Source organism: Aquarana catesbeiana, linkage group LG02 (assembly GCF_042186555.1).
Source record: "Aquarana catesbeiana isolate 2022-GZ linkage group LG02, ASM4218655v1, whole genome shotgun sequence".
Taxonomy (NCBI): domain Eukaryota; kingdom Metazoa; phylum Chordata; class Amphibia; order Anura; family Ranidae; genus Aquarana; species Aquarana catesbeiana.
The window spans coordinates 91,040,847-91,063,482 of NC_133325.1; the positions used below are offsets into that span (position 1 = coordinate 91,040,847).

Sequence of the window (22,636 nt, forward strand, 5' to 3'; positions counted from 1 at the left end):
TTCTGTTCCAATTTAAAGAAAACATCATTACTCTGAGGTTGAGTATTTTACAGGCCTTTAACACATGTTCACCTGCGGTTTTGTACTGGTTCCCTTTTACCTGGTCTCTGCCATGGCCACATGTAAGGGTAATCCCCTATGCAACTCATATGTTGACCTTCCTGTGGCGAAAAGGCAGGCGGAAGCACTTGAGGACTTTATGAGGTAAAATGTGCAACCCGTAGCGTGACACACTTTGTCATCCACTTGAGACTGAGCTAAGTGGTTGAGTTTAAGAGCCCAATTTGAAACTCAAATATTGCCCGAGCATGCAGGGTGACCATCTTACCTGTCCACTATGCTTGACTGTTTCTAATCCAGGCTTTGCCCATCTCAGTAGACAGACTCCTGAAGGGGTCCATAGAGATGGACCACAGCCCTGGACTTCACATGCTGTAGTATGTGCCAAAGGTGAGCACCCATACAGGATCCAATGCCCAAAGCAACATTACAGGCCACAGGCTTGTAGTTAGCATGGGCTCTGGGAATAGCTCCCAACATTTATTGAGTTGGCACAGATTCTATTTGTGGTATAAGAAGGCAGGGAGAAGTTGATTGAAGATATCAAAGATAAAATAAGGACATAAAAAATAAAAATGGTTAAGCCAACAGTCATTTTCTCCATGAAGGAGAAAGGGTCCAAAACCTTGTGACAAAAATTGAGAACTCTCCAAGTGGTGTAGGGTTATAGGTGGGATGCCCATAGGGCATGTTTTTGAAAGCTTTACCAGTGCCCAATCACCTGAAGGTACAAGACTATAATTCAGGGTTCGTAAATACTTTGCCTGTGTCCTGCACTGTTCAATGAAAAAATTTTTTTTTATAAATCAATAAATGTGCTTTTAAACACCTGAATTTGGCATTTGCCTCTTGTAATCCCATGTACAACTACACTAAGACTGGGAGATAGAAAGGGGCAATACTTATAGCCAATCGCACTCCACTACATGTGCAAAGGTGAGAGCAGAGATGACCTTATTAACCCACCGGGGCTCCAATAACAAGGACAGGGAAATGAAGTGTAGCTTAACTGCAGTAAAGCACAGTCAGGTCACTAGGCTGGCTGTACAGTCTGACACTGTTGAGTGAATGCATAGAAATATAAAGCCTTTGGCAGATAAAATAGCTCAAATATATGTACTGCAATGGTTATTAAACCTGTGTGACTATTTCCACTTTGAAAGTTTGCTATACTGCACATTGTTACGATTGTAAGTCATGGGGACCTCAAGTAAAGTATATTTTTAGGTTTAGTTATCTGAAATTACACAGGGGTAATGCAATAATTTGAATATGAGCGATGCTAAAATTTGCTTTGGGCTTCATATGACAATGAAAAAACACACAGAAAATGCATCAGTTTGCTAAATCTAGTCAAATGTTCCCAGGAAAAAACAAATCAAACATCTTACACAAAGTAATAGTATATAGTATTTGATAGCAGCTTTTTATTGGTTACAAAACCTAAGCCCATATACAAAATTAGGAACACATTTTGATGCCTCTTTTGAAATAACATTTTAGTCTATTTAAACAGTTTAAAAAAAAAAAAAAGAAAGAAAAAAATGCATTTCAAACACTGTTCTGAAAAAAAAAAAAAAAAAAAAAAAAAGTGCAGCAAAAGTCTTTGTTTTTGTAACTATCAGATGATGCAATCCTACCAAAACTTCATAAGGTCACAGAGGAGAGCTAAACCAAAAACACAGAACAGAGTTACCTACACACACTAGCAGAAGCCATTTTGTGAACTGAGCTTATAAATCACAAGCCTGTAGCCTACCAATCCACTAGATACTAGGTTGGCTGTACAGCCCTAAAAAGGTGCTCTGCATCAGTGGCATCGCTATGGGGGGTGCAGACCACACCTGGGTGACAAAATGCCAGAGGGGAGTCACCCAGGGCCAGATTGCCTCTGCCACTGTCATCAACACAGCAGAGCAGAGAGCAGGATGCAGAACACTTCTGCACACACAGCAGGAGACACAGCGGTGCTGAAAAGAGGGTGGGAGCTGCTGACGTTAATTTTCCACGTTAACCAGCAGGTAACGGGTTGGTAGGTGGTTCTAGCAACCAATCTCCAGCTTAATATGAAAACAGCCCTCTATTCAGCACTGCTGCGTCTCCTGCTCTGCCTGCCCGAGTGAGGTAGGAAGGGGCAGAGCTGTGGAGGTTGTGTAATGTAAAAGGATGCTAGAGGTAAGGGGGCTGTGTAATGTAAAGAGGAGCCAGAGGTGCAGGGGGCTGTGTAATGTACAGGGGGCCCCCAAGGTGAAGGTGGCTGTGTAATGTAAAGGGGTGCCAGAAATGCAGGGGGCTGTGTAATGTAATGGGAGCCAGAGGTAAAAGGGGGCAGTGTAATGGGAGCCAGAGGTGCAGGGGGCTGTGTAATGTACAGGGGGCCCCCAAGGTGAAGGTGGCTGTGTAATGTAAAGGGGTGCCAGAAATGCAGGGGGCTGTGTAATGTAATGGGAGCCAGAGGTAAAAGGGGGCAGTGTAATGGGAGCCAGAGGTAAAGGGGGCTGTGTAATGTAAAGGGGAGCCAGAGGTGCAGGTGGCTTTATAATGTAAAGCCTCCCCCCAGATGAAGGTGGCTGTGTAATGTAAAGGGGTGCCAGAAATGCAGGGGGCTGTGTAACGTAAAGGGAGCCAGACTTGCAGTGGGCCGTGTAATGTAAAGGAAGCAAGAGGTGCGCAGGATGTGTAACAAAGGCGGCCAAAAGGTGCATGGGGCTGTGAAATGTAAAGGGGCGCCAGAGGTGCATGGGGCTGTGTAATGTAAAGGGGCGCCAGAGGTACATGGGGCTGTGTAATGTAAAAGGGGTCAGAGACACAGGGGGATTTGTAATGTGAAGGGGTGCCAGAGCTGGGCTGCAGGGGGCAGTGATGTGAAGAAGTCCTGCAAGCTGCATCTTGGGCGCAATTTCAGAAAATGGGGGGAAAAAATGATTGGAGTGACACCATGTTTTACCGCACCAAGTGACACCAACCCTAGTTACGCCACTGTTCTGTACGCAAAGAGCTCTTTAACCCACATCTTCCTCTGTTCCACTCCAGTCCTCCAGCCTCAATTCGTGTCTCTGCCATATGACACATTAAGTAGGGTCAGAAGCTTGTGGCCCCTGCCACACACCATAGTTGGATCCTCTAATCCTAATGTAGCTGTATGACACAGCAGAGACATAGGGATCGTAGAATGGAGCCATGGCACTTGGAGGGCTCAGGCATCTGACAATCCTGAAGTGTTGAAAGCTGAAGACTGACAGGAGGCTGAAATACAGTGAAGTAGGAGACATGGGCCACCATAGAGGTGGGTATAAGAACTCTTCTTTTGCAGAGCACCTTCTATTAGGATTTTGTGCTACCGTAACAGTAACAAACTGATTAACTAAAGAAAAAAAGAAAAAAATGGCTGCTTCTGTTTGCAGTAGGTGACTGGGCCCTCTAAAGTATTGAGGTATAGGTTAGAAGCTTTGAGATGTGGAGGAATGCTCTCCCAAAAACCTTTCCTGGAGAGTTTCTCTCTCACCCACCCAAAAAAATAAAAAAAAATAAACAGTGAACCAATGCAGCTTATTTGTAAAAAAAATTTGGGAAAATTTAGGGAAACCTACCAATTTTTCAGGAAAAACAAATTGGAAATCATAAAGTAAAGTGACCGTATCAAGTTCTGCTACAAACCGTCTACGCTACGTAAAACACCACAGAATTTAGCCTATTATTGTGTGGATGGGATGTGGTTATGATATGAAGCCAGCTCTAAAACTCTTGGGATGGGGAAAGAAAAAAAAAAAAAAGGCACAATGAATTTCAACTCATTTTTTTCTTTTTATGTGCACAAGAGAGAGTTGAAAATGTTTTGAGCCACCTTAAAGAGAAATTTAATCTAAAATTTATAAAACCTATAAATAATCAGAGGCCAGACTGCTATATTAAAACAGATTCTCTAGCAAGTAAAAATCTTGCAGTTTAAACATACGCTTGTATCCTCCTGGGGATACAAGACAAACCCCACCCCCCTCTTTAAAGTGGCTCCACCTTGGCAGAGATATATATTATATATATTGTAATGAATGCACACCCACTGTGTTGTTCATAGGTGAAAGCATTTAAAGGCCAAATCACCAAAGAACAAACATCAGTATTGTTTAAATTCTAGTAAGCCGCACATGCCGGCTGCCTATATCCCAGAGCTTCCTCAGTGACCTTTAGGTCTTCCTCAGCTTAATGAATTGGCTACGTTATTCGTCCTCTATGGATATGAGCAAGCCATTACGAACTCTATGGGTTTCGTTTACTAAAAGTAAATAGACTGTGCACTTTGCAAAGTGCAGTTGTTCCAGAGCTTAGTAAAGGAGGTAAGGCTTCACTTTGCAAAGAGTACCCAATCACAAGCAATATTTAAAAAAAACAAACCAAAAAAAATGCATTTTTGCTTGCACAAGATTGGATAATGGAGCTTCTGCTCATTTACCAAGCCCCGGAGCAACTACACAGTCTATTTTCCTTTAGTAAATCAACTCCTATAGGTGGTACCCACCAACCTCTTTCATGTAAAGATATGAATGGCTCCAAAAAGGGGCCTACGCCAAAAGGCTCAGTGGGGAAGACCTTATGGTAAGAGTCTCCATAAGATATAAGCAGCCACCAAGTGCCGTAACACACTAGCATTTACCGAACACTGAAGAATTCCATTTTGGGTAGACCAAGCCTTTAAAGAAAAGTGGATCCACAAATTTTGGATGGCATCTTTCATTATCACAGTAAACACGACCCAAGTCTGCTAACTAAAAGTTTTTAAATTTAAACTATCCCTTCACATCAAATCATTGGGAATCTGTTAACACAATAAAATGTGTGCCAGTATCCCTGTTGTAAAATGTTCCTAGTCACTCAGGCAATTGAGCTCCCACCACAAAAAAAATAAAAATAAAACATTAATATAAAGGTAAAATGCACATTGGAAACTGGGGCTTCTGAAAGCAAAAAAAAGCTAATAAAATATAAACACCTATTGTCTTATCAGGGTCTGCTTACCACCACTTGGGCAGACCTGCTAAAACAAATGTAAATGAAAATATAGCTTCTTAAGCTTGTCAGAAAACACAGGGTTATTGATAACAGCACTGTACAGCCAAATGAAGAATGCTAGCGCCCCACGCTAATAGCATTACTGCCTAATGGCCAGAGATGCAATGCTGCCCCCTTTTGTACAGGTATATGCATTAATGAGCCCTATTTTATGATTTATAGCACACCTGCTTTTAGCAAAATAAAGCTTTCGGGGAGCTTGTAGAACAGCTGCATTCAAGGTTGTGGCTTGCCAACTAGTCAGGTTCCCACTAACCTGGAGGAGAACACAGCGCCTAGTGCGACTTCAACTTCCTGTTATGTTGCCAACCATGTACTAGAAAGCACTTATTACAAAGTAGAGATTAAGACTAATTACAGTAAACAAGAAAAGCTCCACAGTCTGACCCCAAGTCAAAAATCACCATTATTCACCTAACTTAACATGCCATCTCTACTGAAAAGCATGGTTTCTCCCTCTACCTCCCCCAAAGTATTTCAGGAGATCTTGTTGGAGAAAAATCTTCCCTAGACTTTTAGGGATGGTCGCTTTCATCTTCGGATCAGGTGTTCAAGGGCAGCATCTAAGGAGAAAATAAATTCCCATGCACAGCTTTTGGTTACTTCAAAAACAGCAGGAGAAACACAAGTTGAAGTGGTCAGATAGGGCATGATGTTCAATAAAAATAAAAAGGAGCTTTGCTTTTAAATCCATTCCATATTCCAATCATGACTTGGGAAGCAAGCTTGGGAAATACTAGAGAGACTTAACAGTTTTGTCTTACATTTTTTTTTTTTTTTTTCAATAAATCACCCAAGATATTTTTTTTATTCAGTTTCAAACAAAATCTTTTGGCTTGCATGATTTTTTTTTTTTTCCAATAAATTTATAGTTCCTCAAAATATGAAAATGTCTATGGAGAAGATGGAGGCTCAGAGGAGACTGTACCCTTTGCAGAGTCTTCCACAATGTATGCATTATAGCAAAGTCTTGATATACAGTGCACCAGGTTCAAGAAAAGCTACTTTTCCACAGGAAGCGGATATGCCATCACTATGAAATCTTAACAACAGAAAAAGAAATGTTGGATGTTGTGGCAGTCAGCACACAGTGCCAAATGGAAAAGGTAAAAAAACACAGCTGGGACTGTTAGGGTTTCAAAGAAAACCGAGCTCATGCATATGCAATTACAGTCCTTGTGAGTGTGACGTTTGGCAACTGCAAGTGACAGATACATGGTTTTGCTTTAGAAGCATCAAAATGAAGAGGCGTGTGTATCTTGAAGCTTTTAAGGTTTCTTCAATTAGTGGACATCTGGTGGTACTACTTGTCGTGGGATAGAGAAAAGCTGCACTGCAACACACTTAGAAGTTAAAGTCTTTAGTCTGAAGGTTGGCCGACGGCTCAAAGTTGTAGGTACCTCCCTGGGTGGCTTCAGGAATGAGGCTTTGATCTTCATCAATCTATGAAGGTGAAAAGAAAAAACATTAAATAAACCTTGCACAATACTGGCTATTGTTGATTAAAGACATGTAAAGGATGATCAATCCCTGATAGGTAAAGATGAGATCTAAGAGGTCTAAGGCTGGCCATACATTATACAATTTTTCTTTAGATTTATCAAAACCATATAATATGGAGGTAAAACCTAAACACTTTTAATCTGTATTCAATCTGGCAGGCCCTTGCACTACATAGTTAACCACTTGAGGTCCGGGCCGAATGACAGCCACAGCGCGGACCTCAATTTCCGGGAGGCCGTCATAGGATGTCCTCCCCTGTGCATGCGCCCTGCCGAGTGAACACCAAGTCACAGAGACTCGGGTGATCAGAGTAAGGGGCCGATCCCAGCCCCTTACCATGTGATCAGCTGTCAGCCAATGACAGCTGATCACATGATGTAAACAAAAGCTCGGTAATCGTTTTCTCTCCTCGCGCTTTCAAAAAAGCCGATCACCGGCTTATGTTAAAGGGACACGGGTCCCGAAGAGGAAGGAGGCACATCTGCCTCATCTGTGCCTGCCATTGCCACCTGACAGTGCCCAGCAGTGCCACCTATCAATGCCCACAAGTGCCACCTAGCAGCGCTGCCATCAGTGTAAGCAATCAGTGCCCATTATTGCCACCCATCAGTGCCAGCAATCAGTGCCCATTATTGCCACCCATCAGTGCCGCCTCAACAGCATACATCAATGGAGAAAAATTAGCTGTTTGCAAAATTTTATAACAAAATATAAAAAAAAATATATATATATTTTTTTTAATTCCGCAGAGGTGATCAAATACCAAAAGACAGCTATTTGTGGGGGAAAAAAAAAATGATAAAAATTTCATTTGAGTACAGTGTTGTATGACTGCGCAATTGTCATTCAAAATGCGACAGTGCTAAAAAGCTGAAAATTGGTCTGGACAGGAGGGGGGTTTAGGTGCCCAGTAAGCAAGTGGTTAACGGTAATGCTAAAAGGAAATTGAATAAGAAAATTCTATAATGTATGGACAGCCTAAAATTTTTAAGAGAATTATTAGAGATAGAGATTATATATAATCTCCATCTATTTATATCGAGACAGAGATCTATCTCTCTGACTAAAAACACAGGCTATCAGTCCTGCCAAGGAAAAAAAAAAAAAAACTTGTGCCTCTGATGAAAACATACAAGTTATTATAATACAATCTACACAGAGTTCTCTTACCACCTCCCCAGACCTAAAGACCAGAGGTATCTAATGCTATATGTAACAAGACCTCTTGCACACTGCAGCTTGAAAAAGCCCAGTACAGTACTTTTTTTAACTGAGCTAAAATACAGCCCATTACTTGTAATGTGCCTATGTGCACAGGCACATCGTCAATGCGAGAACAAGCTTCCACGCATGCGTTGAAATGTGCGCTAACCCATAAGAGCGAAAAAACAAAAACAAAAAAAAAAAAAAAAAAAAAGCTGAAAAAGTAGATGCTCAAACAGGAGTATCGTGTGCAAGATGCCTTCCTGAAAATCAACAAGAAAAAAAAAAACAAATACGAGTGAAAAAAAACTACTTTCTTGTAGAGGTAAGCAGAACACACAGGACATCAGTTACAGTGGAGGTTATAGAATTAAAAACAGTGCAGAGGACACTAACTAAAGGCATAGAGGACATCAGCTATTACAGAAAGCTTAAAGTAGAACTATAGGTAAAACACTTTTTCCATTTTGGCTAGAGCATCATCTGTCTCCCATTGCACAGATTTCCCTTCACTTTCTGTTCCATAGCTAAACAGGAATTTAGAGGAAATCCCAGCAAATTAAGGGAGTCCCTTGGGGACCCCCCCAAACTAGTGTCCCCATTGAAAAAGTTCCCCTCTATTACTTTTCTGGGGACAACCCAAAATTTGGGGGTTTGCTTTCACATTCAATGATAATGGTAAACAGGTCAAACAGAGGGTGAATCTCCCTAATGGGGGCACATACATCAATAAAAACTGACAGTGGTACTAGTCCCTCTCCACTATCCAAAAAAAAAAAAAAAAAAAAAGTTTAGCCTTTAGTTATACATTAATGTAGTTGAATGTATTCATCCCCAAGAAGAGGAGACTTGCAGGGCAGTACATTAAACTGGTATGAATAAACTGCCCATTAGTTTAGTGTAAAGTTGTACACTGTAAGACACAAGCACATTCTTTGCGACTGGGAAAGAGGGTTTTAACCCCGCATACAGAAAGGGTTCTTACTGTGAAGGCTATAAAACAGGTGGAAGGGCTGGATGTGTTCCTGAAGGCCCAAAACAAAAAACAAAAAACAAAACAAAAAAAAAAAAAAAAAAAAAAAGACTACAAAATATTTTGGTAAAACATTGATCCAGGGAGCTTGCCCACTTGCTTCTGGGCATAACCATTCTCTAGTCCATATAAAATGGATTTTATGTGGTGTCCCTGTTGGAAAAATGTCCTATAACAGTGATGGCAAACCTTGGCACCCCAGATGTTTTAGAACTACATTTCCCATGATGCTCAACTACACTGCAGAGTGAATGAGCATCATGGGAAATGTAGTTCCAAAACATCTGGGGTGCCAAGGTTCGCCATCACTGTCCTATAACTTCCCATCTTGACAAGGAGGAAGAGGAACCTCTACAAAATAAACTACCAAAAAACACCTTATAGTTTATCACTTCCCCATCCACCCATCAAAAGCTTTAGCTGGAGTAGGGTTTTCAACCCCCACTGCCTGTCAAGGACACAGATTTAAAATTCAAGACAAAAGTTAACATTCTAATATGCCTGTGACATTTTAAAACTTCCCAGAAACAGGCAAAGTAGCTAATAATTCAAACAGATGACACAGAAATGTCACTGCCATTTTATAAACAGCAGATAAAAAAAAAAAAATCAAGTGCATAAAAAGGAACAAATAAGGATTTTTTTTTGTTTCAACTTACATCATCGCCAGAAAAATACTGATCTATGATTTCAAACGCTAGTTTGTAAATTTCTTCATTCTCATGTTGCTGCAGTGCTTCTATCTTTTCCAAACCTAAAAGAGAGAAAGGGAAAATACAAGATATAAAAGCTTACCCATAAGAGACCTTTATCTGATGCCGCTGTTGAAAAGCAGCTTTCCTTAAACCTGGTGCACATATCTCTTGCCCCTAGGCAGTATAATTATTTATATGTAAATTTACTCTGGATTTATAATTTGAAACATGCATGAACCTAAACAATACATTTCTCTAAAACACAACTTTGAAAACCTAATCTGTATAGGTGATACAAGGCACTTTATTTATATTCAAAGGCTGTGAAACCTCAAGAAAACAAAAAACAATGAATGCCTTTCCAACTTGTCTTAAAAGGCTAAAAGAAAGCCAAAAAAAATAAATACATAAAAATGGATTTTTGGTTTACCTGTAAAATACATTTTCTTGTAGTACATCACAGAATACAGAGGGCTTCATATTTACTATTTGGGTTCTGTTACCACCTTCAGGAATCCCCACCTGGCAAAACACCTAGCTCAGCTAAGCCTATGGCTAGCAACCGGGAACAGACAAAAGGGGAAGGATCTGTGTCCTGTGATGTATGCCAACAAAAGGATTTTACCGGTAAACAAAAATTATTAACTGCTTAATTGTACATCACAGAACACAGGGGGCCTTTATATTGAGGACTACTTAGGATGTCCCAAAGCACTGAACCTGAAAGGTTAACAAAGCAAACATGTCTAAATCCAAAGACAGAACAGGGAAGGCCGCCACTACAAAGCCACCTGCCTAACATTCTGCCAATACCATCAGTAGAGGTGTGACATCTACCTGGTAGAACTGTGAAAAGATAGCAGCTTTACAAACCTTAACAGATTAGGATAATAAGACAGGGCCAAATCAAGAGCCTTTCCAACAACCTTAGGGACTCCACATTGGATCAAAGACAGACATTTCCCCTGCAGAAGCAGTACCTTCCCTCAGTCATATCAAAGACTAAGGCTAAGTACTCCAAACGAATTTGGAATCAAGTCAAGCTTCTGAAGTTCCTGCAGGCAACTGAACCTTAAGACCTGTAGCTTTTGCTGGCCATTAAGATGTCCACGATTGTTCCGAGGTGCAATTCATTTAGATACTGCACAATAGGGATACCCGGACTCTCAAACAAAACCTGGGGGCTGTAGACAGGCCAAAAGGCAAAGTGTTGAGCTTCTACAGCTATTTGCAGAAAATCCTGGTGAAGCCAGAAACTCGGAATGAGTAGGTAGGCATCCATGATACCAATGACGCAAGGAAGTCCCACTGTTGAAGTAAAGCAATCACCAAATAGGTGAATTCCATCCTGAACCTAAACTTGAGGACTTAAAAGCAGTATTACACACAAAAACAATTATATTGCACCTGACCAATTCTTAGATGTGATGGCTGCAGTAGTTTGCTTTTTAAGCTTTCCTTAGTAAGTGTTTTTCAAAAAAACAAGCTTTATTGCAGTTAGAGGGCTGATAAAAATAGGATTTTTTTCATCATACTTACATGTAAAATCCTTTTCTTTGAGTACATCAAGGGACACAGTTAAGCTAATATTTATTACCTGCTGGGTTATACTTCATCTCCAGATGATTAGACACTGGTAGACCAAAGGTCTTTAGACAGGAAGTGATCCCCTATATAACCCCTCCCACACAGGAAGTACTTGAGGATTCAGCGCTTGCTACAAAACTGAAAAAAGAGGGAAGGGACCTCCGAGTCCCATGATGTACTCAAAGAAAAGGATTGTACAGGTAAAGTATGATGAAAAAAAAATCCTATATTCTTTTTCATACATCATGGGACACAGAGTTAGGCTAATATTCATTACCTGCTGGGACGTCGCCGAGGGATAGCCTTGAGGGGAGGGAGACTCCCTGCCAAACAATAGCTATCAGAACTTATACAGTAGCCCGCAGTACACTGCGGCCGAAAGCCAAAACCTCGGCTGCTCGAACATCCACTTGATAGAATTTTGTGAACGTATGCACTGAAGACCAGGTAGCAGCCTTACAAATCTGAGCCACAGATACCTGATGGCGAAAAGCCCAGGAGGTTCCTACACCCCTGGTAGACTGAGCTCTCACCCTAAAGGGAGGAGCTTTGTTTCAGACCGTAGTCCTGAATGATCAATTGACGAACCCAATTGGCAATGGAAGCCTTGGAAGCTGCCTGCGCCTTCTTAGGTCCTTTTGGTAAAACAAAAAAAAAAAAAAAAAAAAAAAAAAAAAAAAAAGGAGTCTGATCCTCAGATCTAGACAAATAAACCTTGACTGCCCGGACAACGTCCAAGAAGTACAGTGGTCTCTCTTCCGCCGAACGAGGCTGAGAGGAAAAAAAGGCAAAATAATGTCCTGATATAAATGAAAGGCCAACACCGCTTTTGGCAAAAAGGATGGAACAGGTTGTAACACAACCCTGTCGTGGTGAATGATCAAGTACGGTTCCCTGCATGAAAGGGTCGCCAACTCTGACACCCTTCTGAGGTGATAGCCATCAGGAAGGCTAGCTTGCTTGACAGCAAGTCCAATGGAATTTCCTCGATAGGTTCAAATGGTTGTGTAGCACAGACAGCACCAAGTTCAAGTCCCAAGGACACATAGGTGACCTAATTGGGGGAAGCAAGCGAGTTGCTCCATGCATAAAGGTTCGGACCAGTGAATGGGAGGCTAAAGGCCTTTGGAAAAATACTGATAGGGCTGAAACTTGACCTTTGATTGTACTCAAAGCCAATTTGATTTCCACAGCTGACTGTAGAAAAAAAAATCTCTCAATCACATATTGCCGAGGATGCAATTTTTTGAATTCACACAAAGCAATATAAAAGTCTTCCAGACCTTATGATAGATCTTCCTAGTGACAGCTTTTCTAGCATTCACTAGGGTAGACACCACTGGTCCCGAGATGCCACGGTCCTTTAACACCCTGGCTTCAATAGCCATGCCGTCAAATTTAGAGACTGTAAATTGGGGTGAAATATAAGACCTTGAGAAGTAGATCGGGGTGCCGTGGAAGCGCCCATGGCCCATCTATTGTCAGTCTCACAATCTCCGGGAACTAGGGCTTTCTGGGCCAGGCTGGTGCCACCAGAATAACTGGAACTCCCACATTTGTTGCACAGGATTCGGATAGAGGGAGGGGATCGGAGGGGAAGCATAAACCAGGGAGTACTGGCTGCATGGAACTACCAGAGCATCTGCTCCAATTGCCAGAGGATCTCTTGTTCGGGACACAAACTGCTGTAGTTTGTTGCTGAACCTGGATGCCAGAAGGTCGACCTCTGGCCATCCCCCAACGTTGGCAAATTTCCTGGAACACCCCTGGGTGTAGGGACCATTCCCAAGAGCAGATCTGTTGGCGGCTGAGATAATCTGCCTTCCAGTTCTCTACTCCCGGGATATGGACTGCCGATATAAAATCAGCACGTCCCTCTGCCCAGGCTAGTATGTGGTTCACCTCCTTCAGAGCTGAACGACTCCTGGTACCGGCTTGGTGGTTTATATAGGCCACTGCAGTGGCATTGTCGGACTGAACCCCGATAGAGTTCTGAAGCTCCACCATCCAGGATCGTAGGGCCAGTCGTACTGCCCATAATTCCAGGATGTTGATGAGCAGGATCTGTTCTGTCCTTGACCATTTCCCTTGAGCTGTGAGCCCCTCTAGCATCGCTCCCCAGCCTGAGAGACTGGCATCTGTAGTCCGTACTCTCCAAGTTACCGGGAGGTAGGATCTTCCCTTTTGCAGGTTCTGATCCTGTAACCACTCAGTTTAGGCTTAAGCAAGCCCGAGGAGATAACATTGGATAATCCAGGGCTTGTCCTCTCCTGTTCCAAGCCAATAAGATGTCTTGTTGTAGATGCCTGGAATGGAACTCGGCATAGGGCACCGCCTCGACGAAGAACCATCCTCCCTAGAAGACTCATACAGAGCCGAATGGGGGGGGGGGGGTTTGTCTGGTGCCCCTTATCCGACGCACCTTCAGGGCACAGATCCTTGTGGGTGGCAATAATACTCTTGCTTGGACCGTTATCTAGGATCAGACCTAAATACTTTAGACTTTGAGCTGGTCTCAAGGTTGACTTTTCAGTATTTAAGATCCAGCCTAAGCTTTCCAAATACAGCACTGTGCATGTTATGCTCTGTTGTAGAGCCTGTAGTGAGAGAGTGATCTCTGAGCAGGAGGTCATCCAGATACCTGAGCACCAGGATCCCTTGGGCCCTTAAAAGACCCAGTACTGGTGCTAGGACCTTTTGTGAACACCCGGGGAGTTGTAGCAAGCCTAAAGGGTAGAGCCACAAACTGAAAATGACATTCCTCTACTGCAAATCGCAGGAACCTCCGATGAGGCTGAAAGATGGGTACGTGTAAATACGCGTCCTTTATAATCGATGGAGGCTAGAAAGTCTCCCATCTGGAGTGAGGCAACTACTGAGCAGACAGATTCCATCTGAAAAGACTATCAGTAGATACTGGTTCAGGGATCTCTTAGGTCCAAAATGGGCCTTGTGTCCCCATTTGGTTTTTGAACCGTAAATAGGTTTGAGTAAAACCCTGCGCCCCTTTCGGGTAAAGGAACCTCTACAATCACGCCTTGATGCACTAGAAGTAGTGCCTGAAGCAATAATTCTTTTTTGAGGATCCGAGGAAACTCTGGATATTAAAAACTTGAGGGGAAACCCCCCGCAACTTCAGCTTGTAACCACGGAATATAGTTCAGGTGACCCACTCGTCCTGAACTATTGTTCTCCAAATGTCCGCAAAGTGCAGCAGCCTTCCCCCCCTCTATGGAGTGGGGGTGTCCCCTCAAAAGGAGGGCTTGGTGCTAGGCTTAGAAGAATTTTGGACCCAGAGCTTTTTCTGGCCCCTGTGCTCTGTTGGCGGCGGAACTGCCTTGGCGCTGAGACATTTGGGGAAGCAGTCCCTGAGGTTTTAAACGAGGGACACCTGCTTTTCTTCACAGGAAGTAGAGAACTCTTACCTCCAGAAACCTTGTGGATATATTTGTCCAAGTGATCACAAAAACATTCCCCATGGAAGGGGAAACCTGCCAATAACTTCTTACAAGAAAACTTGGCTGACCAGTTTTTAAGCCACAAAAGTCTGCGCATATCTACAGACAAGAGAGCCAAAAGAGAAACCTGCGGTATTGAATCCTTTAAAGGCGTCAACAGCAAAACACAGCACTCGAGGAATATCTGCCTTATTTTTTTCAGGCAGATCCTTCTGGTTAGGCCTGTCAGGCCGTCTGATCTGCTCCTTTACGGCAGTATTTTTCAACCTTTTTACCTTGGAGGAACCCCTGGCAAAAAGTTTGAGACCTCGGGGAACCCCTGAAATAATATTCACATCCACAACTCACGGAACACTGGTATGATCAGCGAGCTGTCGATAATAGAATTTGTAGAAATAGCATTAAATAAAAGATTAAATAGGGGACATGACAGGGGACAGGCCCACATGACAAGGGACAGGACAAGCCACATGACAGGGGACAGGACAAGCCACATGACACCCCTGGGGACCTTTTGCGGAACCCTGGTTGAGACTCACTGCTTTACGGACTGGCAGATACCAATTGCTGCACCAGCTGGTTGAATAGCTGAATTGGCCAAAGAAAAGGAAGCCTTTAAGAATGACTCCAATTTCTTGTCAACAGGGTCCTTCAAGCCCTGTGCATTATCTGCCAGACAAGTCAAGTTTGTGTTTAAGGAAGAGACTGCTGCAGCTACAGCTGGCATGCTCCACTTCTTAAACTTTTCATCCATGGGATATATAAAAGGGGTAAAACCAAAAATCCCGTCAGGATGTTCCCAATCAGCATACACCACCCGTTCCAACAGAGGGTGTAAGGGGAAAGCCCATGTGGCCTGAAGAAGCCTCAGGGATCCCAAAGAGGACCAGGGAGGCTCAGTAACCTCTGCAAGAGGCAACTTTAAAGCAGAACAAACCATTTCGGTAAGAGTCTGGATCAAAAGCGTCTGTGATTGAGAAGCAGACACCAACTGGATATGTTCTTGTCCAGATTGCTCGGAAGCAGACTCATCCGCCAGGCCATCCACAGAATCCTAAGATTTAAGTTCTTCCCCATCCTCAAACCATTCCTGCTCCAGACTAGGAGACTCTGGGGAGGGGGATCTGTCACGCTTCTTGCCACCCTACGGGATGGAGGCAATCATGCCAGCAATCCTGTGCTCTAACCCAGCTAGGGCTGAGGACAGTTCATCCTTAGTGATAAAGGGTAAAGCAGCAGCGTTACTGTAGGCACAATCCCAAATAGGCGCAGCGGCTTAGATTTCCTGGAAGTCTCTGGTCCTTCAGGGGATACAACACTAGGGATAGGACTAGGTTCATCAGGAACTACTGATGACATAGGTGTGCCCCTTCCCTGTAGTGTTAGTCCCACTCCTCTTTTGCGAAGACATTTACTAGCCACAAAAAGAATACTTGGGTGTAGTATTAAAACACCTCAGAAGGGAGACCCTTTAATAGGGCTCACCAAGCCCCTATACAACAATCCTGCTAAGCACCTTTAGCCTGCTAAGCAACACCTGGTGATTATTCACGTGATCCGAGTAAGGAGAAATGAAATAATATGCATAAAACTATCCCCTATTTTGTAAATGCTATAACTTTTGTGCAAACCAATCAATATACGCTTATTGCAATTATTTTACCAAAAATATGCAGAAGAATACATAACGGCCTAAACGGAGGGGAAAAAAACATTTTTTTTATATATTTTTGGGGGATATTTATAGCAAAAAGTAAAAAATAATTTTTTTTTTCAAAATTGTCACTTTTTTTGTTTATAGCGCAAAAAAAAAAAACCGCAGACGTGATCAAATACCATAAAAAGAAAGCTCTATTTGTGGGAAAAAAAGGACGTCAATTTTGTTTGGGTGCAATGTCGCACGACCGCACAATTGTCAGTTAAAGCGGCGTAGTGCCGAATCGCAAAAAGTGCTTTGGTCAGGAAGGGGTAAAATTTTCCGGGGCAGAAGTGGTTAACCTAACTTGTGTTGCGTAAGAAAAACCCTTCTTGGATTCCAAAGGCGTTACTGGCTTCTGACATGTCACCTTCACTCTCAGGGGTAAGAGTGCTTTTAACCAAAGTCAACTTTTGGATGAAGGCATCCAAAAGGATGGTTCAAGAGTTTGCCTATTCAAAATGCAGCCTCCCAATTTGCTTCTTGCATAGTTCTGCCAACCAACACTTGAGCCATAGGATCCATCTCATGTGGACAGACCCTGTGCCCACCCTTAAATACTGCTGCATGGAATTTTCCAAGACACCAACTCAAGGCTTTCAAAAAAAATTTTAGGAACTGACAGATGGCAGGATCCCCAGTCTGATTCTCAGGAACAGAGCATACACTTCATCCCGGCCTTAAAGGCTTGGGCAAACTACCATTCCCTCCCATCTATGGCATCTGCACACAAAACCACCCACGATGCCCTACGTCACCTAACACGAGTTCAAAAACAGGCCTAGCTGAACTTGAATGTGTTAATAGTTGTGCAGGGATTCCAGCTTTTTGTGGCCAGTGTTAATTAACCTGATGGCAGCAGCATAACCAAAGCAATCATGAATATGAAGTCCTGTGATGTACGATTAAGAAATACGGTTCTTTTAGACATTTCCACCTTTGCTATTAACAGACAATAAGCTGAATTTCACCTAGGAGATATAAAGAAACAGGTCCTCACCTCCACACTCCTCTATGATTTCAGCAATTGTGCTTGCTTCTTCCCCAGCCATAATCAAAATGTTTTTCAAGCCATCCAAAACCACCTGTACAACTTGGGAGTCTTTCACAGATAATAAATTGCAAAATGGTGGGATAACATTCTGTTGTACAAGGTACTCCACCTGTAAAGAAGAAAAAAAAAAATGATATACTAATATACAGGCATGTTTGTTTTGTGTGGGTAGTTTCAAGAAAGACAACATACAGAAAGTGTGGTCAGATTCAACTCTCATCATCTTTTCTGATATCCACAACAGGGATACATTTGAACCTCTTCATGGAGGGTAAAATAAATCCGCCTTTTGCAACTTTGACATGTGTTAGTAAAACCGTACATATCACCACAACTACTTTGTGTATCCAGGTGGATTATACCTTGTTTTTTTCAAGGCAATCTGGGTTTTCTTTTGGTGGTAAATGGTAATGAATATTTCCTGATATAAAATAGTAAAAAAAAAAAAAAATTAGCTGTATATTTCTTGCTATTACCATAACCTACCACCAAACAAACCACAATAAATTCCTCTGTTCCTGGCGATTGCAGCGATACCACATACTGTACGATAAAATAAAACTGCGTCATTTGTTTTTATTTTTTATCTACCTAAAACAGACACCAATACCAATTTAAAGGATGCTTTATTTTTTTATTCTTTAAATACTACCCAAAGTTAACAGACCATGATCAAACCTTGATCTGCCCATTTCTTGTATTTTACACATATTTGTTGACATATTTCTCCTCTAGCAGGAGAAAAAGATAGCATTTTTTTCTCCGTTCGAGAGGAAAAAAGAAAGGAGGACAGGCGCAGGCTGCAGTGACTGTTGGCTGTGACAGCCAATCAGAGGCTATCGTAGTGATCAAGTACCGGGCTTCTTGCTTCCCAATTGGGACCTGGGGTACGAAAGACCTGCCTCTATGAAGCTGCATGTGTGTACACGTGATGGGAAGGGGTTAAAAAGCCTCCGTAAGCTGATGGCAAAATGTGCCACCACAGTACACACCTGATCACTCTACACTTACCAGAGGACAAACTGGGATTTTACCAGTAGCAAAACCTTTTGAGTGGGCCACAGCCATTTTACTTTTATATCATGAAAAGAATTTCTTCACTCACCTGGTCTTTTCGTCCACTTATTGTTAAGTTGCTGATTGCCCAGGCAGCTTCTTTTTGAGTTCCAAAATCACCCTATTAAAAAAAAAAAAAAATGAATAAGCAAATTATACTATGCCATCTGAATAAACACACACACCACTAAGTTGCATAAACATAATATGCTTTACAGCATTGCCATTTATGACTGAGCAGTAGTATCGAGTTTCAAATTCAGAGGCCACAAACTCACCTTAGCCAGTTGATGTATGATCATTGGGATTAGTCCAGCATCAATAACCGCTTGAACCTGTTGCTGATTGCCCGCTGTGATATTGGACAGGAACCAAACTGCTTCCTAAAAACATCAAAAGTATTGTACAGTAAGATCATAGTATAAAGCAACAGCAAACTTTTCAAGAGCTTTAACTATTTCAACCCCGGAAGTTTTTATCTCCTTAATAACCAGGCCATTTTTTGCAAAACGGCACTGCGTCATTTTAACTGGGCGGTCTTGCAATGCTGTACCCAAATAAAATTGATGTCCCTTTTCCCCACAATTTCTTTTGGTGGTATTTGATCACTTCTACGGTTTATTTTTTGCGCAACAAAAAACGACCGACAATTTTGACTTTTTTTTTTATATTTCTTTACTTTCTGCTACAAAACATATCCAATTAAAAAAAAAAAAAAAAATCTTAAAAATCTAATTTCTTCATCAATTTAGGCCAATATGCATTCTGCTACATATATTTTTGGTAAAAAAAAAAAAATTAAAAAATCCCAATACGCGTATATTGATTGGTTTGCGCAAAAGTTATAGCGTCCATAAACAATGGGATATTTTTAAGGATTTTTTTTTTTTTTTACTAGTAATGGCAGCAATCAGCGATTTTTAGCGGGACTGCATCACTGCGGCTGACAAATTGGACACCTGACAATTTTTGGTGACCAGTGACACTAATACAGTGATCAGTGCTAAAAATATGCATGGTTACTATACCAATGACACTGGCAGGAGAGGGGTTAACATCAAGGGAAAGCAAAGGGTTAAGTGTGGTCCTAGGGAGTATTTCTAACTGTGTGGGGGTTGCTCTGACTAGATAAAGATAGAGATCGGTGTTCCTGTTTAGCAGGAACACAAGAGGTTCATCTTCTTCCCTGTCAGAACGGCAACCTGCCACATTTACATAGGCAGATCGCAGTTCTGCCTCTGGGGAACGATCGCAGGTGGCCGTCGGACCCGCTGATTGGCATCCCGTGTCCAATCAGCCGTGATTGCGCCACCCAGTGGCTATTGCATGAAATTACGTACAGGTACGCGATTTTGCGCAATAGAGCCGACCTGCTGCAGGAAGAATGCGGTCGGCAAGTGGTTAACCTACCATACCTTATGTACAGCTCACTGAACATTCTTGGTGTGCCATGATGAATTAAAACCTAAGTTCACCTTTTACATGTTACACCCCGAGTACCAGTGTAACAGTTTCTAAAAGGTGAACCTATCTTACCTGCAGGCATCTTCTCCCTGAGCACTGGTCTTTGGTCATTCTGATTTAGCAAAGCACAATGACATCACTCCTGTGCATGAGAGGAAGTGCAGTCATCCTAGCACACCACCAGTGTGCCACAATGTAAACTGAGCTGTACATGCACAGCTCAGTGTAGATTTTGCAGAGGACTGTTTATAGGCAAGTTTACTTTATTGCAGATAAAAGGACAAGTCTGTTCACAATTAGTCACAAGAACCACAAGGAACCTGCATTTCAGCATTTTTTTTTTACATTGAATACAATGTATTCTCTAATTGGCAGAGTTGGAGAGGAAGGGCGGATGACATCAAACTCCATTTGGCCAGACAAATATGGCTTCTGAGTGGCGAAGATGTGGACAAGCGACTGTTTAGAGAAAAAAGAAAGTTCCTCATGCACCCACCAGAATAGGCAGCAGCTTGCTGTATGTAGAAGAGGTCACAACAGTGAATTCCAGCTTCACCATCAGCCACACAGAGGTGACATCTGGTTAAGTAGTTTGAGCCAAGCTGGCCAAAGCCGATGTTTAAACTACTCATTCCTAGAGTTCCTTTCACAATTAAGACTATTTGACCACTTAGCTTTCTTGTTTTCAGGTTTCAAAAAACGTAGACAATTTGACATTGGACTACCTTGTTGATTTTTTCTTTAGGATGCGTCAGTAGATTTTGAAAATGTGCAAGGACATCGCAGTTCAACACCACCTGAGTCTGTTCATCGGTGCCTGTCACTATATTACCCACGGCTCTTAGAGCTGCTGTCTGAGAAGGACAAATGAGAAAAGAAAAATCATAACATACATCAGATTTTATTATAGGGGTATAAATACCACTAAAGTGGCATCTCAAAGTTGTACTGTATATAGAATGGGATCCTTTTACTGCTATGGTCCACACAGCACAGACTGCAAAGTGACAAAGTACACCAATTCTTTAAAAGCACAGGTCTCAAATTAAAAAAAAAAAAAAAAAAAAAAAAAAAAAAAAAGATGGTTCTCACAAGTTTTTTCCCAAGGCATTCTTATGTCAAGTCTAAAATTCATAATAAACATTGCCTGCAATTTGTTATCAAAGAACCCACCTCTAATACAGTTTCTCTCAACTTCTTTTCCCGCTGAAGAACCCTTGAAATAATTAAGGCCTCAGGAAACCCCTGATAAAAATTAAATCCTTAGGAGGTCAGTGGAAAGAATACCCACCTCGGACAAAGTCTAGTCTATGTGCCCTGTTTACACCACACAGGTGCATTAGTGCGTGTTGCATTAAAAAAAAAAGCTGCATGTTTGCATTTAAAACACAATACAATACAATGCACTGAGCTGCCCCTGTACAACACACACCGGTGTGCACATTATACGGAGCATAATGTGTGGGCTGGTGTGAACTGGCTCTTACAGCAGTGGTCAGCATGCCACCCTTACAGCTAAAAGGATAGAGGTTGTCATGCAGATGGCTCTGCTACATGGTGTTAGACCCAGAATTATGCAGGCATCAAGAGATGGGCATTCAATCAGCCATAGCTTAGGGAAACCCCCAGCAACCACTGGAGGAACCATGATTGAGAAATGCACTAATGGCTACAAAGTGTATAGATTACCAAGAGGCAGGTGTGTGTGTGTGTGTGTGTGTGTGTGTGTGTGTGTGTGTGTGTGTGTGTGTGTGTGTGTGTGTGTGTGTGTGTGTGTGTGTGTGTGTGTGTGTGTGTGTGTGTGTGTGTGTGTGTGTGTGTGTGTGTGTGTGTAAATCTCTACTTTGTGTTTTTTTTTTTAATTTGACAATTTATCTTATCACTGTCCCAAGGGGCTAATACACCCTATGTAATATGCAAAGCTCCATATTAGACAACTTTTGGGCTCTTGGTTGGTCTAAATTAGTGATCTGATGGCCGTAAGGTCATGTGATCACAGTCAGTGGCATGACTTGCACCTTCTCACTAAAGCCACCAGTGTGTTTGGAAGGAGAAGCCAAAGACAATTTAACGGCAGTCAGCTGGAATTGTCGCAGTTCTCCAATGAATTACCATTTTTTGTCAATGATGTGCTTATGTATGAATATAACAAAAACATGCTTCCATCTATATTAATTGTACAACACTATTAATGGCTGTAAATTTAAAATTAATGACCAGGCCAGTTTAACATATCTATACAGAATGAGAAAATCAAATTATTTTTTTTTAATATCTTACCAAAAACACAATTTTTGGGAACACTAAATTCAAATAACAATATCAAGGACGATAAGTGATCCAAATCAATGTTTCTCAACTCCAGTCCTCAAGTACCCCCAAAAGGTCATGTTTTCAGGCTCTCCATTATTCTGCACAGGTGATTTGATCAACTTTACTGCCATAGTAATTACCACAGCCGTTTCATCTGAGGGAAAATCCTGAAAACATGACCTGTTGGGCATACTTGAGGACTGGAGTTGGGAAACATTGACTTAAATGGCAAAGGCATTTCCTGACTATTTATACAAAGTGATTCCTTATCTGTACTTATATTTTTTTGGATTACTGTACACTTCTTTTTGGGACAACCATTGACTAAACAGTGAACTTGCGTACTTACAATTGGAGCAAAAAATGAATTAAATGCATCAAGATATTTGTGTATCGGCCCAGGTAGGGTATTAGTGTGATGCACTGAACAAGCTTACCAGTTCCAAA

At 41.9% G+C, this 22,636-nt stretch overlaps 1 protein-coding gene across 2 annotated transcripts in view; it reads right to left on the minus strand.

The window, feature by feature from the left end:
* Positions 1–2,485: 2,485 nt before the first annotated feature.
* KPNA3 (karyopherin subunit alpha 3) overlaps positions 2,486–22,636 on the minus strand; it is a 97,855-nt gene continuing 77,704 nt past the window's right edge. For both annotated transcript variants that reach the window (XM_073613171.1, XM_073613170.1), the window contains exons 12-17: positions 20,602–20,730; positions 18,691–18,795; positions 18,462–18,533; positions 17,303–17,465; positions 9,526–9,620; positions 2,486–6,570 (exon numbers count right to left, since the gene is read on the minus strand). In XM_073613171.1, coding sequence (XP_073469272.1) covers positions 6,472–6,570; positions 9,526–9,620; positions 17,303–17,465; positions 18,462–18,533; positions 18,691–18,795; positions 20,602–20,730 — 663 coding nt within the window. In that variant the 3' untranslated portion in view covers positions 2,486–6,471. The remainder of the gene's footprint in view (positions 6,571–9,525; positions 9,621–17,302; positions 17,466–18,461; positions 18,534–18,690; positions 18,796–20,601; positions 20,731–22,636) is intronic.